At 32.0% G+C, this 19,732-nt stretch overlaps 1 protein-coding gene across 1 annotated transcript; it reads left to right on the top strand.

The window, feature by feature from the left end:
- The first annotated feature begins 10,984 nt into the window (after positions 1 to 10,984).
- Positions 10,985 to 11,593, top strand: LOC120276080. The gene is made up of 3 exons (XM_039282815.1): positions 10,985 to 11,353; positions 11,424 to 11,511; positions 11,553 to 11,593. The coding sequence occupies exons 1-3, from the start codon at positions 10,985 to 10,987 to the stop codon at positions 11,591 to 11,593; spliced, it is 498 nt and encodes a 165-aa protein (XP_039138749.1).
- Positions 11,594 to 19,732: the final 8,139 nt, after the last annotated feature.

Below are 19,732 nucleotides of genomic sequence, written 5' to 3'. Positions count from 1 at the left end.
TTGTATTAAGGCCAAGGAAATCTCTAATTATGGTCAAACACAATATCTAAGTTCATCCCTAATGATTGGAGGGGTACAAAATACCCAAATCTCTCAGTGTATTCATACATGAATCCCTTTCAAGCTAAGTGAGTCTAATACAAGGGCACATCCCGCGCATCCAAGTACAATCTAGAAATTGAACCACGGAGTTCTCATGCAATCCAATAGATCAATGAACACAAAGCTTGAACCTCAAACCAAACCAAATGCATTATAAGTAAATCAAAGCATCCAAACAAGTAAGTTTACCCCAAGGTTCACGGGCATCAGGTGACCTTAGTGTTTATCCATCCATACAAACAAATACAAAGCTCAAAATTATGGAAACAACTAAAAGAAGCATAATAAAAACTCCCTCGAAAGCTAGAAGCTGAATGGCAAGTTGGATTGCGTGGAAAGCTTCCATGAATGCTGTAATGGACCCACTTCCCACGTCGTCTTCATGCTTCTTCAAGTAAGATCAAGCAAGGATCTTGTCAGAGTGTGCTTCTCCCATCGATTTCCACCTCATAAACACCTTCAATTAAATGTGGTTCTCCAACTCAGATCAAGCTTTAGGGGTTGGAGAACTCAAGGTAGAAGATGATCCTCCTCACAAAATGCCCTAGAAGCCCTTTTAAGTCTCTCTTGAGATTTCTTCACGGCCTGGCTTGCGGGTGTAAGGATCCCCGCAAGGTCCTCGGGATTTCTACAAAAATTTCAGCAAAGTGCCTAGAAGGAGATCCCGAGGCTTCACAAATTCTTCATCCTTTTGTGCACATGAATAGAGCAAAACATGTAATTATAAAATACATACATTTAGGCGTTTATCAATTAGCATCACCGCATTAATTCTTCTTTCAATGGAAATATTGTCAAGTACACGATAAGTTGCATTAATAATTTTAATTAAATTGAAAATGGACTTAAAGTGTGAACTACTCCAATGAGTATTTTTAGTTCGTTGTAATATGCAAGTTGGTTAAGCCCGCTTCCAAACTCTAACTCATTTAAGCAAGAAACAATTTTAGTAGCTTAGACATCCCTTTGTTCATCATTATGCTTACTAGAAGAAGTGACAACATTAATAACAAAATTTAACATCTCACAAAATTGATGAACAAGCTTTACTTGTCGAGATGATGCAACAACAACAATATGTTGGGCATGATGTGCAAAGCAATGGGTATAATAAGCACATGGGCATTCTTTACAAAACAAAGCATGAAAATCATTCCATTGACCTCTCATATTACTAACTACATCATATTACCAAACAAGTTGGACATTGAATATTTAAGTCATGATAAGAAAACACGTTGGACATTGTATCTTTTAAAATCTAAGTGGTAGTGTCTTGTATATAGATAACACGAAAAAATTATTCACGTATAAAACCATTTTTATCCAAAAATCTAAAAAAAAATAGTCATTTGCTCTTTTCTGGATTCATCACAAGCATCATCATCAATAATAAGATAAAATTTTGCATCTCCACCTCCTTCATATATTGCATGGTTTACCTTAGAAGAAAAAATACATGAAGAACCTTTTTTTTTAATATGTAGTAAGGTGTATGAGGGATTTTCTCTAACACGACAGCTACAATTTATTGATTATATGATGTTAACAATTTTATCATCGCAATGACATTACCACATTCAATTAAATCCACAATTTCATCATTACCTTTAAAAGTGCATCGATCTTGGATATGTAAGCCGTTGGATAACACTAATTGAGACTTTTAATCTCAGCCAAGTAGCTATAATTTGGGGTATTATTTTTTAACATGCTTTTTAATATGGTGAAATTGATTCATCAAATCGTTTGATCATTATCTAACAACAAGTTTATGTAATTATTTAGGATATTTCCTTATATGACTCACGAAAGCACTATTCTCTCAACATTTAACCCTGTATAGAACCAAGAAAAACAAAAACATTGAGCATGCTTGTTTGAACCTGAACCAAACGGGAAATTTTCAAAATGACACTGAAAAGCTCTAAGGTTAAGATAGCCAATACGAATCTCCTCTTACTAATTAACAAGATGCTCCCAAATTAGAGAACATCATCCTGGATTCTTTTTAGTGAATTATTCTATTTATATGGATTAAATTGTAAAAAAGCAGGGGGTATGGCCCCCTTTCACCATGGCTTTGTCTATCATTCCACTGACAAATAAGAAAAATAACGATGGAATTTTAATTTACCAATGGTCACTAATTTCATTAAAATTTTCTTAGTAAGGGAAAAAAATCCTTTGACTTTTGTTGTTTTTCTTATAGTACATATATCATGTATAATTAAACTCATGATGTAAATGTCCATATTAAATAGCATATTTATCTAAAATTTTGAGGTATTTTATCTATATTAAAATAACTATTATTTACTGTTTATAACAGTGATATTAATTTTACTTTTATCTTTTAAGTGCATTATTATTTTAACTTATTTTTTTAAATGCTTTTGAATTTTGCTTATTTATTATTTAGAATTTTTGAAATTTTTTTAGAGTTTTTAGTTTTTAAAATTTTTAAATAAAAATTTAAAACTAATTAGACTGGTCTAACACTGTAACTACCCTTCTTGGTGGGTGTACTAGCCCAGCACGATTAGGAGTTTGACTGGTGCCAACCTGAACAAGCACGATGGTCGTCCTGCTTCAAGCCCATGTCATGTCGGCCCAGATGACCTTTTTGGTAAACTGACAACCAAGTTTTATATTAATCTAGATTAAAGAAGAATGCAACATGAATCAACTTTTTTCTAATATTATGAAATAAAATTAATTACCAAAATGTACACACAAGCAGGCCTTATTTTATGAATATTTGGTGCCTGTTGATATTTTTTTTATAAAAAAAAAAAATCACTTGTTGGTCCTGCTGTATAAAGGTTTTTAAATTAAAAAAAAAACAACTCTTTCATTTTAACTACTCCAATTCTCAAATATTTTTATGGAAGTTGTTTTTCCTTTCCGCTTAGGACTTGCTTGTATGGGATATAAGAGGTGTTCATAAATTAAGGTAAAGCAAAGAAAAAGAATGTTTTAAATCATACCTAATGGTGATAGATTATTAATGGCCAACTGAGGCGGCTGCCAATGGTGATGGTTGTGAGACACTTGTGGTTGGTTGATAGATTATTCACTTATAATCATTAATTTCCACTTATTATATTACATTATCGCTTAGTTTTTCATATTTTCGTTTACTACAAAAAAAAATTACAGTTTTACAATGGATATTTGCAACTAATGAATTTTGTTGCCATTTTGCAACAGATTTGGAATAGCTTTGCAATGGCATTGAATATTTGCAACGGATTTTGCAATGAGTCAAACAAATTGTTGCAAAAATATTGAGAGTGATTTTGAAACTGATTTGCAACTTACTTTGGGACAGGTTTGCAACGGATTGGCAATGGTATAAATTTCCATTACAAAAATATAGAGGGAAGTGCGCGGGAGAAATTTTGTGTAGCCTTTGCAATAGACTGGCAATGTATACAAAGGCATTACAATTTTGCAACAAGAATTTGTAACAAAATGATTCCATTGCAAAGTTCCATTGCAAATTTGTAACAACATGTAATGGAATTATGACATTACAAAGTTGCAATAGAATTGTAACTATTTATACAGCAGCAAATGCTTTATGTTTTTGAGAATTATTAAGAAAAACAAATTAAATCTCATTTTACTCATTAAAAAAATTAAATTAGATTTTATTATTTTATTTCTCACCACAAACCTATACACAAGTAATTTATGAGGGTGTATAACTCAAAATATAAATTTAATACAGATATATGTAAATAAAAAAATCCATTTTTAATTTTGACAAATTAAAATTTTATGATATATATATATTCTTTAAGCGACATATATATATATCATCACCACTCATTATGCTTTAAAAAAAAATCAAGTACATCTACACCAACAAGGCATGCCGGTTACCAATAAATTTAAAGTGCATATAATACACTTTAGTCCAAAAGAACATGCCAAAATAATTTTAATTATCTTTTTAACTTAAAAATTTATTAAAAATTAAAAAAACAAGCAAAAACAAATTCATTAAAACCCAAGACATATCAAATCCTACATAAATTTTCCCATAAAATTATAGCTTTAAATATATTATATATATCAAATTAGTTATTTATACAATTAAAAAATAAATTAATAAATATAAATGACAATGATGCACCCCAAAATTAAATAAATAAATAAAATAAAAATCTAAAATAAGAATAAAAATGACCATAATTTGTTTATTAGGACCATGGGATGACCCATCAAACCATGCAAAGTTACAAAAGGTCTTACATATTTTTATCCAAGCCCACATTAGAATTTAAATCCCTAGATCAAATCCAGTCCCCTCCTCAGATCTCTCAACCAAAAGGTTAACTTTTCACTTTTCACTTTTACCTAGGGCAAAGCTTTTCACCAGGGCACATCCGTCGACTCTCTGCCCCGATCGTCGCCACCATCTCCAGCAACAACACCACCATCACGCGCCAGCATCACACACCAGCAACTAGTGAGAATGATTGTTTGTTTTTTGTTTGACGTATTAGTTGATACTTTGATCTCTCAGAAATGTTTTCTTTTTAAAACCATATGAGCTATATAAGCTACTCAAATTCTGCAACATATACTGAACTTTGCAATTTAAGTGAGAATGATTGTTTGTTTTTTGTTTGACTTTATTAGTTGATATTTTGTAATAATTTAGCACTAGTTCTAATTGTTGATGTCAATTAAGATCTAGACAAACAAACACTATTGCTCAACATATGTCTTTTTCAGGTGAAGGTCATGACAAAATCATTAATTAGTGACAATTAAGATCCAAACAAACAAACACTACTGTGAGAAAAAAAGAAAAAAAAAACATTGTAAATGAATCACTAACTTTGCAATCAAACAAAATGGAAACATCACAATAGCTAGATATGACATCTTCCTTCTCCAATGGAACTTTAAAATATCAAAGAGGACAAACCAAAACAAATCAACCAGTGTTCATTCTTTACTCTTTATGGACTTCTCCCTCCTCTGAAACCACCCTGCTTATACTGCACCAACCCTACACCTTGACCTGCTTTTGTATATATATATATATATATATCTTGTGCTGTGTGTGTGTGTGTGAGAGAGAGAGAGAGAGAGTTTTTCTTCTTCTTTTTTTATCCTATAATAATAATAATAATAGTAATATATATATATATATATTTAAAGTAGATGTATAATCTCGCTTGAGAGCATTTCAAGGAATAATTATGATTTTTTTTTTAAAATAGTATTGCACTTAAATATTTGTTTGCATTAATTATAAAATAAGTAATATAAAGGTTTAATTACTTTCATTAATTTTGCATTAAATACTCCATAAAACCTTTTAAAACCAATTATAGTGATTGAAAAATATTTTGTTTTATGATAAATGTATGCCTATAGGGAGTTATCAAATCATGATTTTAGTCAATTTGTAAGTTATAATTGAAAACAGACATTTATCTTATATTATATCTAAGCAAATTAGAAAAAATTGAAGGTATCAAAATATAGAACATTAAAGGATGAAAGATATTGAAATTTCAAAAAAGTAGATGTATTTCTTCGAGAAGCTAGATGTATTTCTAAAATATGATCCTTAATTTAATTTTTTTAATGAGCTGTAAAAGAGGTTGTGATATCTATTATTGTGCAATTAAATTTTCTTTACCCTTTAATTTATATTCTATTTTTTTATTTTTTTAATATTTCTTCTCCTAGGTATTGTTCCATTTAAATTTGCTTTATTTATTTTCTCTTAAAAACTTTGTGTATGATGTTATAATCTGCTCCCAAGTATTTCAAGGAGCAAATTTAAATATTTTTTATTACATTTAATTTTTTTTACTATTTACGATATTAATAATTGAAAAACTTTAATTGCATTTATTTATTTATGCATTAAATGTCTATAAGACCTTTGAAATCTAAGGTATACAAAAGTTTCCATTGTAGGAGATGTTTAATTATATCAATTATATATATAATATATATGATATTGCCTCAAAAGCCCCTTACAAAATTTTAAAAACTCTGATACGAAGCAGGGGAGAATGCCTAGTAATAATAATAGTTTTCGTGCATCACAATCTCCTCCTCCTTTTATACTTTGATGGCCTTCACCGTCATCTATTTCCTTTGATACTCACTAGCCACTTTGTCTACGTGGCAATTACACACAACATTTCAGTAAAAAGTTTGTCACTCTCCTTCATTTGTCACTTTGTCTACATGGCAATCACACACAACATTTCAGTAAAAAGTTTGTCACTCTCATTTGTCACTCTATCTATGTGGCAATCACACACAAATAAAGGATCCTTTTATTTTATATACATATATACATATATATTATATAATTTCAATATGTTTAAGTTGGTGGATATAAAGATTTTTTTTAGGAATGTAATGATTTATCATTGTAATAACTAATTGTTAAGCATAGTGTAATGTATTCAAGAAACAAAATTCAAAATTTCATATATTTATATAAAGAATTTATAAGAATATATGGATTTTCAAAATTCTTTTTAAAGGGCAAAGTTTTTTCACCAGCGACAGAACCATCATCACCTATCTTGCTCGGTTCCTGTCATCCCCCACCATCTCAGAAACACTTGAAAAAGAAAAAGAAGGTCATCTCTCCTCTGATGGTTCCAATGACTCCGTCACATTGTCATTATCATCATTGATTTTGTTGGCCTCCCTCTCACGGGCTCTCTCTTTGGGTTAGTGCTTTGATCTCTCTCTATCTCTTTCCCTTTCATCCATTAAACCTTAGTTTCTTCCTTTGGTTGTAAATTATTTGCATTGATTATCTTTATCCTATACTCATTGAGAAGGCTGCACTCATTGAGAAACACCACACGAGAAGTGGAAGGAGTTGAGAAGGCTTGACTCGTTGAGAAACACCACACAAGCACTATTGATAATGTATGTTTGAACTCTATATTTCCTTGCCTTCATTAATGTTTCTGTATCAGTTCTATTCTGTAAAAGTTTATCATGTTGCTAAACTCCACTTCATACATTTCTTTTAGTTCTAAAATTGTTAGTAGATGCAATCAATGCAATGATATTCTTATTTTTTCCTGTGATCATCTTTCTCTAAACCAGCATCATAGAACAAAATATAATGAATGTATCTACTCTTGCACTATCATGATAAACACTATGTATGTTAGCATGAAGCATACTGTTGGCATGAATATGGCGACTGGATGAGTATACTGTTGGCATGTAGTAGTTATTGAGGTAATCATTGCTGCCCATTCCTATTATGAAGATGCATTTGCTTAAATAATTTGCAGTAGAGTCTTCATATTCCAGGATGTTAATTGGCTGCTTCACTACTGACTTGTAGTTTTGTCCTGCGACTATGCTAAGAGGGTTCTCGATCTGATAAAAGAATTGAACTATTTATCTACTAGAACAACAGTTGCAGGACTCTCTATACCTCCTATGAATGAACAAGGTGTTGAAAATGATAAATAAGAGGCATGGAACAGGATAAAATAAGCCAGAGAAGGCTTTGGTGGTTTAAATTAGATTTGTTATATATATTAGGTTGACTAAGATAGATTCTAGTTAAACAAAGTAACTTTATAACCAGATTAGTTGCACTAGTTTATTCTAAAAAATATACATAATAATGGCTACTAAGTAGTCAAATTTACTAAACATAGAATAGAATAGTTCCTTAATGTGTGAGGGAATAATCACAAACGTTCTTACATATACATTGCTTAATTCATAGTTTAAGCAAATGAACTATCAATGCTTGCTTGTAGCCACTAGCCATTTGAAGGATAAACTTTGATCAATCTTGATGGTCAATTTTATCTATCCATGGGTTCTCCCACTAAAAGTTCACTATAATGGTGTGTTTGTTTTGGTGAATTTGAAAATTCAGTGTAGTTGGAATTACAAAGTTTCTCAAAATACCTTGTTTGGTTTGATGGATTTAAAAAGTTAGTGGATTTGGAACTACTCATCTCATCGTGTGTGGGTGAATTTGGAACTACGCTAAAAATTGAGCGCTGAGTCCCAAATCTTTGAACTTTCGAGACTTCTTCACATGGGGTTTGATGGATTTGGAATCTTCATCATGTGAGGCTTTCTTGTAGAGTGACTGAATTCTCGTCACCACTTTCCCATTTCCAGCTCCTTCTCCTCTCTTCACTCTTTAGATCTCAAAGCATTATTCTTGTGCTTCATCAACCTCCAACGAGCCCGGTTCTTCATTAATATTCTATCTTTTTCACCATCTTGTTGTGCTCACTGCAGGTCGATGATGATGATCTTTTTCCAACTTTTTGCCATTGTTGTGTTAAATTGTTGTTGCTTTAGATTTATTTATATCATTATTTAGAGTGAAACTTGTAAGGGTGGAGATTTTGGTTTGAAGAACTGGGTAAAGGAGATGTATCATGAACATGGGTGGTTTGATTTTAGATTTCTTTGTTCATGATGATGTGTTATAGATTGGGTTGAATAATTTTTGTCAACCATTGGAGTTTAGATGAGAACCAGACTTGATTTTTCGAAATCATGGCTTTTTTCATGAAAAAAATAGTTTCATTGGAATGACTTGTATGTATTTCGGAAAAATACATGTTTTTAGAAAAATAAAAATATTTTTTTGTCAACCATTGGCATGACTTACATGCATGACTTGTATGCATTTCATGAACATGGGCAGCTTTGCTTTTTCTTTGTTCATGTTTGATTAGCTAATTAATTAAGTTAAGGGTTTTAAACTTTGTCAGAACAAATGCACGTTTAGATGTAGTATTTGTATTCATTTTTTTTAACGAATATAAACAAACCAATTTGAGTGAACTTTCTAAATACACCGAACGTATTATGCACCCTCACCCTCGCTTCACTTGTTAAAAACAACATGATATTTAATCTTTTTAATAGAAAATGATTTAATTTATATATATTATTTTTACATAAATATAGTATATTGAGAAAATTCACATGGAGTCTTTGTTTATTATTTTGACATAGAGACCAGATTTAGCTTTTATAGGGATTAATTATTGAGTTGCTTGAACATGTCATTGTCCTGATGATGTTGTTTGAATATATCATTGTCCTAATGATGTTGCTTGAACTTGTATAGGGATTTATTATTGTTGTATTATTTATTGATGTCATTATTTTGTTGATGTTGCTTGAACTTTGTTATTTATTCATTTTATTGACGTTATGTTTCTTGAAATTGTATAGGGATTAATTATTGATGCCAGTCTTGTTGTTGTTGTTATTATTCATGTTGCTTGAACATGTCATTTGTTGTTGTTATTAATGTTATTGTTTGATTTATTATTTTAATTGATTCTTTTCATGTTCTAAATTTTTTCTTTTATTAGATGGACCATTTTGAAGATGATGATGAACTATACCTATTACAAGTGACAATTTTAGCCGTGGCCTATGCCATGTTACTATGGTTGCGGAAGAAAAGACGTAAAATTTGTAGAGAACCATCACGTGAAAGATTGGAAATAAGGAAAAATTATTTAGCAAGGTTGATAGATGGGAATGATGCCACTAGCATCAATATGGTTCGTATGAACAAGTCCACTTTTTTTAACCTATGTTGCATCTTACGTCGGAAAGAACTTTTGCGTGATACATTGCACATGAGCGTAGAGGAGCAATTGTTAATGTTTTTGCACACCATAGGTCATAACCAACGCAATCGCGTTATTGCACACAATTTCTTAAGGTCAGGGGAGACTGTTAGTAGGTACTTCAATCATGTATTATGGGCAATTGGTGAATTGCGGCATGAATATGTGCGGCCACCAAGTACACAAACCCAACCATATATAGCGGCAAGGAGTAAGCTATATCCTTACTTCAAGGTAGTGTTATATAAGACATCAAAAATATATTTCATTAAGATTAATTCTAACATATAGTATATACTGTTAGGATTGCATCGGGGCCTTGGACGGGACACATATTCATGCTTCTGTCCCATTATCACGATGTAGCTCGCTGGGAAGAAAATCATACCCAACACAAAAACGTCCCTTGCCAGTTTGTTGATTTTGACTTGCGTTTTACTTATGTTCTAGCTGGTTGGGAGGGTTCTGCAAATGACTCTTTAGTTCTTCGTGATGCACTTGAAAGACCTAATGGGTTAAAAAGTCCCTGAAGGTATCTAACTTTTTTATTTTATAAATAGAAGGATATGGAATAAGTTTAATAAGATGATTCAACTTATTAAAGTTATTTTATCTCTTGAAATTAGGGAAGTATTACTTGGTTGATGCCGGATATGCTACAAGACCTGGTTTTATACCCCTTACAGAGGCGTTAGGTATCACTTGAAAGAGTTTGGCTCACGGACACCTGCAAACCCTAAGGAGCTTTTTAACTTGCGACATTCATCGGCACGTACCTCTATCGAGCGTGCATTTGGTTCTTTAAAGGGTCGCTTCAAAGTCCTTGCGTCTAGGCCTTTTTTCCCATTTAAGACACAAGCGTAACTTGTGTTAGCATGTTGTGTTTTACACAATTATATCCTTACAGGAGATCAAGATGGTCTTATTCCATCTGAGGATGACTGGATACCGCAACAAACTTCACAAACTACCATTAGAGAGCAAAGGGAAGAAGCACAAGAGTGGGCCATTCGCCGTGATCAAATTGCAGGAGAAATGTGGGCTAATAAATAGTTATATATATGTGTGTGTGACAAGCTTCTATGAATAATGTCGTATAATGACTTATTGTAAAATGACTTTGCCCTGCTTGTTGTCTTGCTTATTTCTTGTTTACATGGATGCTTATTGTCCCGTTTATTTTTTGTTCATGTGGAAGCATTAAACATTTATTTTATGTTTACATTAAACAGTGTTATAGAATGGACGGGTATGATGCATTTGAGAGCAGCCAAGCATCATCAGCTATGAGGACCACAACAACAACTTCAGGACACAAGAGGTGGACACCATCTGAAAGTCGTTATTTCATACGTTTCATGGCTAGCCAAGTTGAAGAGGGATTGAAAGTAGATAAGGGATTCAAACCACAAGCAATTCATGCCGTTATTCGAGCGATGAAACAAGCATTTGGTGTGGTAGTTACAGAAGCTAATGTGAGCAACCATCTCAGGACAATACGGAGAAGGTGGGCAAGGATAAAAAGATTGAAAGAAATGAGTGGCATGGGTTGGGATAACAACCTTAAAATGATTGTAATGGGCGAGGCAGAGTACAGAGACTATGTTCAGGTAGTTGTTATTATTATTTTAACATAAACATTTCAATTAATGTTGTTGATATTTATCTATTGAAATACAGATTCACCCTCAAGATGAGCCATACTTGAACAAAACAATTGAAGATCATGATCTTTTGGAGGCCATATGTGGTAATGACCAAGCCACAAGTCGTTATGTTGTTCAATTTGGAAATACTATTGGCACACAGATGGACTACAACACCGAGCCAGAAGCAGTTCCCCCTACTGAACAATACAATGAATTTTCTTTTAGGGAGACAAGTGCACATGGTAATACTTCGCCATTGATCCATAATCCTGGTAATAACTCTGATCCCACATCAGCAACAAGCCCACAAAGAAAGAAAGGTAAAGCAAAGCGCAAGGCCAACAATGAGGACAATGCTATTCGTGAATTAGCCATCACCCTCAAAGATGCCTTTGAGTCTGTTAAATCTAGCCGATCATTGAGCTTTGCAAAAGATCTTTCAGCAGAATGTAAAAAGCTAAAAGAGTATGGCTATTCCACACGGCAAATTGGAATGGTGTATCAATACTTAATGTCTGATGATGCACGAGGTCGAATGTTCTTCGGAATGGATGATGAACTTCGCAAGATTTGGGCAGATGATTTCTTTGGTTCAATTGGCAGAGACCTTTGAGATACAGAGATGGTAATAAATTGTTCATTATAATAAGTTATTCCATTTACTTTCATGTTATGTTGTATGGGTTGTTAATTTTGTTGTTTTGATTTCTAGTGAATTAATAGATTATTTGCTTGTAACAATGCAGCTCCTGGATTTGAGTTGTGACATGGCTAGCACTAGAAGTGAAGATGAAGAAAAATCTATTGTTGTTGTTAATTTGAATGCAACTATGAGTTTGTGAGACATTATTATGTTATTGAAGAGCTATGAGTTTGTGTAATGTTTACCTATTACGTTATTGGAGAACTATGAGTTTGTGAGACATTATTATGTTATTGTTATGTTTTAACTTTTTTAAGGGACAATGTTGTTATTGTTATGAGTTTGTGGAATGTTTACCTATTATGAGTTTGTGAGACATTTTTATGTTATTGTTATGGGTTTGTGGAATGTTTACCTATTATGTTTTAGCTTTTTGAAGGGACAATGTTATGTTTTAGCTTTTTGAATGGTGATTGTTGTTATGTTAAGCTCTTTTACAATGGATATTAAGCTTAGCTATTTGCATGATTATTGTAACTATTTAAATATAGCTCAGTGACACTTCAATTTCAACTTGATCATTGCTTATATACCTATTCCCATCAAATATTTAATTATATTAATTAAAATTAGTAATAATATTTATAATTAATAAAGTAGTTATTACCAACGTGGGGCATTTTTAATATAATTATTAAAATAAAAATAAATTGTAATAAAAAACATAATTATATATTAAATTAAGTAATTATATCCATAATTATTTTTATTATTATTCTAACAAAGTATACCTTAAAGTGGGGGTAACCTCACCAAAGGTTTTCATATCCTACAAATACATCCAACCAAACACATGTTTTCAAAATCCAGATTTACAAATCCTTCCAAACAAACACAATTCTGAAATCCAGCATTTTGAAATACAGTTAACCAAACACAAAATTTGATTCTCCTACACTTTTAAATCCAAGAATTTACAAATACACTGTAATTGAAAATCCACTGAATTTTCAACTACATCTATCCAAACACTACCTAACCTAACAAGAATTAAAAAAATAACAAAGTCTAATTTTCTTTTAAATATATAAATAAATAGTATCCTCATCCAACCAAATTGAAGACATAGGGTCACCCTATATTATTTAATTATTTAATTGAAGACATAGGCTAGTTTTATGTTATTATGGCTTGGAGTTTTATATATGTTGTTAAGGGTAAAGAAAAACCTGGTAGATGATTCCTTTGTGTTGGAATTGGATTTTAAGAAGAATGATAATTGTGAAAAAGTAAATTTACAAATAAAAAGTTGATGTGTTAGTTCTTATTAAATTAAATGGAATCTTCATTGGTGCTTGAATGTTTGGTGATGCAAATTTTCAATGTAGACTTATTCATTGAATAAATTGTTTGAAAAGTAATACACATCTCAAAAAGATTATTAGTTATTCTTCCTTCTAATTATAATTCTCGTGTGATTAATACATTCTTCCATTGTCATCTTTGTGAATGCTACTTTAGATATAGGAAATATGAGCCCAAATCGACAGTGGATGTATCAAAGAAGAACAAGAGGATTAATTGATCCAACTTTTATAGATGGGGTAAATTCATTTGTGAAGTTTGCTAAGGCTCACCCAAATTGCCTTGATGGTCAATTGATGAGATGTCCATGCAACAATAAGAAATGTCATAATCGGAATTTTTTGGATGAAGATACTATTAAAGCTCACATTGCTAAGTATGGATTTGTGGAGAATTATGAAACCTGGATGCATCATGGTGAAAGTGATCATGGCGATATATTTAGAGGACATATGGTGGGAGAGGTGTTCGAGCAATATGTTGAGGATGAGAATATGTCCGCATTTGGGACAATGATTCATGATGTTGTAGGGCCTTCATTTCAAGCACATGATATTCAAGACAATCCGACCCTAGCAATTCAACATATTTATGATATGTTAAGAGTAGAACAACAAGAGTTATGGCCTAATAATCCTAATAGAATACCAAAATTATCTGTTGTTGCTCATTTAAAGAATTTGAAGGTAGAACATCATTTTTCTAAAAGATTATATGATGATTTTTGCCAATTGATGAAAAGAATACCCCCACCCGAGTAATAATGTTATAGTTAATGGATTCTATGATATGAAGCAATTAGTTAGAGGGTTGGGGTTACCAGTTGAGTAGATTGATTGTTGAAAAAGGGCATACATGTTGTACTGGGATGAAGATAGTGAATTGATAAGCTTCAAATTATGTGGCAATGATAGGTACAAGAGAGGTAGAACTGATTTTGGTAGCCAAAAAATAATGGTACCATATAAGAAAATGTTCTACTTCCCTTTGACCCCTCGTCTTCAAAGGTTATATGCATCTAATGCTACTGCTAAGCACATGAGATGGCATTTTGAGCATGAAATGGAAAAGGATGGTGTAATGTGGCATTGCTCAAATTCTCCTGCATGGAAATACTTTGATAACATGCACCCATCATTTGCATCAGAATGTAGGAATGTCATATTGGGTTTATGCATAAATGGGTTCCAACCATTCAGGCAATCTAGTCAACAATACTCATCATGGCTGGTGATAGTCATACCATACCATTTACCACCTCGGATGTGCATGAAAGATGAGTATATGTTCCTTTCTATAATTGTTCTGGGTCCATCAAATCCAAAGGATAGATTAGATGTGTTTCTACAACCTTTGATAGCTGAGCTAAAAGATTTATGGGAGATTGGAGTGGAGACTTATGATGTTGCAAGCAAACAAAATTTTAGGATGAGAGCTACATTAATGTGGACAATTAGTGATTTCCTAGCTTACTCAATGTTGTCTAGCTGGAGTACACCGGGAAAACTAGCATGCCCATATTACATGGAAGATTCAGATGCTTTCACTCTCACAAAAGGTGGGAAGACATCATGGTTTGATAATCATCATAAGTTTTTACTGCCAAATCATCCTTACAGAAGAAACAAGAAGTCGTTCATGAAGGGAAAATCAAAAAAGAAAGCTATACCTCAAGTGAAATCTGTACTTCAAATAATTGAAGAAATTGAGAGCTTCGGGCTTCAAAAGGTCACAGAAATAGATGGAAAGGAAATAAATTCTGATAATAAAAAGCATTGTAACAAATGTGGATGGAAGAAAAGAAGTATATTTTGGGATTTGCCTTATTGGAAGACAAACCTCATTAGGCACAACTTGAATGTAATGCACATTGAGAATAACTGCTTTGATAATATTTTTAACACTGTGATGAATGTGTCTGGCAAATCAAAATATAATGTAAAATATAGAGAAGATTTGAAGGGATTTTATGATAGGCCTGAGTTACATATAGATGAAAGAACAAAGAGATTTCCAAAGGCAAACAGAAAGAAGAATTGTGCAATTGGTTAAAGGAGCTTAAATTTCTAGATGGGTATGTCTCAAATATGGGTAGATGTGTGGACCAACACAAATTGAAATTGTTTGGTATGAAAAGCCATGATTGCCATGTTTTCATGCAATGATTGATACCCATTGCATTTCGAGAGCTACTTCCACCAAATGTATGGGAAGCATTGACAGAGTTGAGCATTTTTTTTTTTAAAGATCTCACTACTAGAGTCATTAAATATGAGGATATGCAGAGATTGGAATGGGAAATCCCAATTATTTTGTGTAAGCTTGAGAGAATATTTCCTCCAAGCTTCTTTGATTGCATGGAACATCTCCCAGATCACTTAGCCTATGAAGCAAGAATTGCTAGACCGCTACAATATAGATGGATGTATCCCTTTGAAAGATATAAATATGATTTTTTTTTTTTTGGAATTCCTATTAAATTTGCAAATATTTAATTGTAGTCATATATAATTTTAATCTTTATAAAATACAGGTATTTAAGTAGATTTTAGAATAACATGAAAAATATAGCTCATTTTGAAGGATCAATTTGTAATGCATTCCTCATCGAAGAAATATCATCATTTTGTGCACATTACTTCGACTCACATATTCACACAAGACATCGAAAAGTGGGAAGGAATGATGACAATATTAATTTTTATATGCAAGTATATCCTGGAATTCTTTCAGTTTTTAAACCATCTGGTAGGCATTTGGGTCCAGAAAAAATAACATGTTTAGATGAAAAGGAATATCATGCTGCTCGGACATATGTTTTATTAAACTGCGATGAAGTTCAACCATACATCAAGTAAGTCATAATGATATATTGTACTGCTTCATTTCCAATTGATCCTCATAACTCACATTTATGATCTAGTCTATTTACTTCAATTCAGATAATATAAAGAATGGGTAAGGGCAAATCAACTTAATATTCAAGATCATGAAGTTGACCATCTGCTGAAAACAGAATTTGCTTTGTGGTTTGATAATTATGTGGGTTCCCCAACCTAATCATATCAAAAGCATATGAAATTTTTATTATCTATTAATAACTTGTTATGTTTATGGTTTTATCTAATACACAGGCACACCATCCTAGTTCTAAGATCATGAATGAATGGTTAAAATGCCTTGCCTCTAAACCAATCATAAGGTTAAAATATACAATGGTTATTGTGTAAGTGGCAACAAATTCCAAACAGAAAACGGTGGATATTCTAATAGCACAATGAATAGTGGAATGTGCATTAAGGGATCCAATTTATGTGCTAGTGAGCTCGAGTATTTTGGGAAGTTGGTCGATGTGGTGAAATTGGAGTATGAAGGATGGCCAATGAAAGAGATCGTATTTTTAAACGAACCTAGTTTGATCTAACACTACGAATTAGTACCAGGATTCATATGAGTCTTGTAAGAAGCTTGTATGGATTGAAGATGAAATTTGGAATAAATGGTTGGAGCATTGGAACACAGAAGAGTTCAAGCATGAGTCCAAGCAAGCCTCCATTAATCGATGTTCTGAGACAAAAGGCAACGGGGTGGAATTAGTAGGCATCTAGAAGCTCTAAGTCATTTGTTGAGCATGCTATGGACTTGGTAAATATTTCAAAATTTATTTGAGTTTTTTCCTTTCAGCATTCAAAAAATATCATAGTTTAATTTTAAAGTTTTATATTGTCCTTATTAAGTAAAGTTGTTATAATTTTTTATGACTTTGTTTTATTAGAGTAAGACACTTCAGAAACACCTACTGCATTTGATATCTTCTACAAGACTCATATGAATAAAGAAGGCAAAGGTGTTGATTCACGAGCACAGGCGGTTTATGTAATTTTCAAAATTTATCTCATATTATTTTATTTATGTGTAGATTATTTCATACATGTTGTAATTAACGTTATTATAATTAATTACAAGATGTTATACAAAAGATGGTTGAGACTACTTCTCAAACATTATCAGATGTCTCACAACCTTCACCGCTTGATATGGATGCTATGTACTTAGGGGCTTCTGGTGGAGAAAAGAAGAATAGAGTTTATGGTCTTGGTCGCATGCATCAAGTTTGTATCAAGAGTCATTTTGTAGAGGTGCTACATCAGCTTCCCCATCACCTTTAGCATCTACAGTTCCCCCAGAGATTATGTCTGAGATGGAGGGCATGAAAAAGAAAATGACATATTTGGAAAAGCAAAACCAAAATTTGATGCACCAGAACCAGAAGATGATGAGACAGATGCACCATGAGTGGAAGCGTATGCTAATGATGATGCAGTCTGGACCAGGACAAACATAGCAACCTTAGGAGGATAAGGAGGATCAAGATGAAGAGGATGATGATGATGATGATGATGATGATGATGATGATGATGATGATGATGATGACCTATAGTTATGACATGAGTATTTTCATTTGGCTTTGTTGATATTACTAGTACTATATATATTTTTTACGTGTCTTTGTGCACATTACTACTACTATATGTTTCCTTTTGTTTTATGCATGTTACTATAACTACTTTTTATTGCTATGCTATATTTTGTTAAATGCGTTAGAATTTGTGTGTGCTATACTTTATTAAGATGATAATGTTAGAATTCATTAATGTACATGATAACAGTGCATTAGTTAATTTGTATTGGATTAGTGGTTGATCCAAAATGTTGTTGCAAATCTATTACAAATTTGCAACCAATTTGCAAGGGACTTGTTCTGGATCCATTGCAAATCTGTTTCAAATTTGTAACCAATTTGCAAGGGACATGTTTATGGATCCGTTGCAAATCCGTTGCATATTTTGCAACCAATTTGCAAGGGAATTGTTATGGATCCATTGCAAATTTGTTGCAAATTTTCAACCTCTTTGCAAAGAATTAGCACATATTTGTGAAATCCGTTGCAAGTCTATTGCAAATTTGCAAAATATTTGCAATGGATTTGTCTGGGATCAAAAGATTTATTGTAAAGCCCTCAAAAATTTGCAACCCACTTGTAACAGACTTTGCAATGGAATGGTTGCAAGCCCGTTACAATTCCATTACCAATTTATAATATATTTGCAACCGATCTAATATTAATCCATTGCAAAAGTGTTCCCAATCCGTTGCAAACATTTTGCAACGGATTGTTCTCATTGCAAAAATTTGCTACGAGCAAAATAGCAATGACATTAATCCGTTGTAAAATTGTTACAAAATGTATAGTTTCACGGAATTGCAATGGATTCAACTGTCACAAAATTGTAAGGTATATGCCTTGATCTTTCCATGACATGACCATGTTATAGTATAATATGCTTCTATTTATTGTTATTATTTCTCACATATTTGTCTTTTTTTATTAGTCATGTGTATTTTTTGAAAGAGTCAAAAATTGTCTACATTCCTCTATCAATAACAACTAAAATAAATAATTAAAACAAAGATTTATATATACATTATTCTGGCATAGTTTTAAACACTTAATATTCTGTCTCCATGTTCTTGTAGCTTGTGTATACATCCATCTAAATTGGCAAGAATACGTAGATAATGTTTATGGGCTTGCAACTATTTTTAATGTATATCATAAAGGGTTTCAGCCAATGTCAAATGAGGGATACTAGAACCTCTATAATAGTTCAGGTATATGCCTTGATCTTTCCATGACATGACCATCCACAAGATGTCCAAAATCCATGAGGATTCATAATGAAATGGACATAAGGAAAAGTGTTCAACCAAAATATTGTGGTCTATGTCGAAATGAAGGTCATAGTCGTTGAAATTGTCCCAAGGTAATCTATCCAAGTAGTAGGTCATAATGTAACCTAGACATTAGAATTGTTATAATCCTTTTATAATGTATGCATTTACTTTCTTCCATTTAGAATTTCACATGATTTTGTTTTAATTATTATTAAACATTATCATTATATTGAAATTTTCATATTTGTATTGTTTTAAATGAAAAAATATTTTTTTAAGAAAATATTACTCATTTCAATTATTAAGAGTGAGAAAATCAGTGAAAATTTGAGTATAGGGAGCTTTCTTGGATAAAGGTTGTTGGAGGTTTTATAAAATAAGGTTTTAGACCAACTTATATTTGGATCCATGGTTTTGGATAACATATGATACAAGAGCTTTTGTAATTGATGAACTAATATTGTGCCAGTAGAATGTATATAAAAATCTTTGTTTTTTATTATTTGTTTTAGTTGTCAATGGCAGAGGAATGTAAATTTTTTTACTAATAAAAAAAAATAGTGTTAGTGTGGAAGCAAGTTAGTTGGCATCATTTG

Source organism: Dioscorea cayenensis, chromosome 14, assembly GCF_009730915.1.
Source record: "Dioscorea cayenensis subsp. rotundata cultivar TDr96_F1 chromosome 14, TDr96_F1_v2_PseudoChromosome.rev07_lg8_w22 25.fasta, whole genome shotgun sequence".
NCBI classification, from domain to species: domain Eukaryota; kingdom Viridiplantae; phylum Streptophyta; class Magnoliopsida; order Dioscoreales; family Dioscoreaceae; genus Dioscorea; species Dioscorea cayenensis.
The sequence above is the reverse complement of the archived record's forward strand: the minus strand, read 5'-3'. Positions and strand labels throughout refer to the sequence as shown.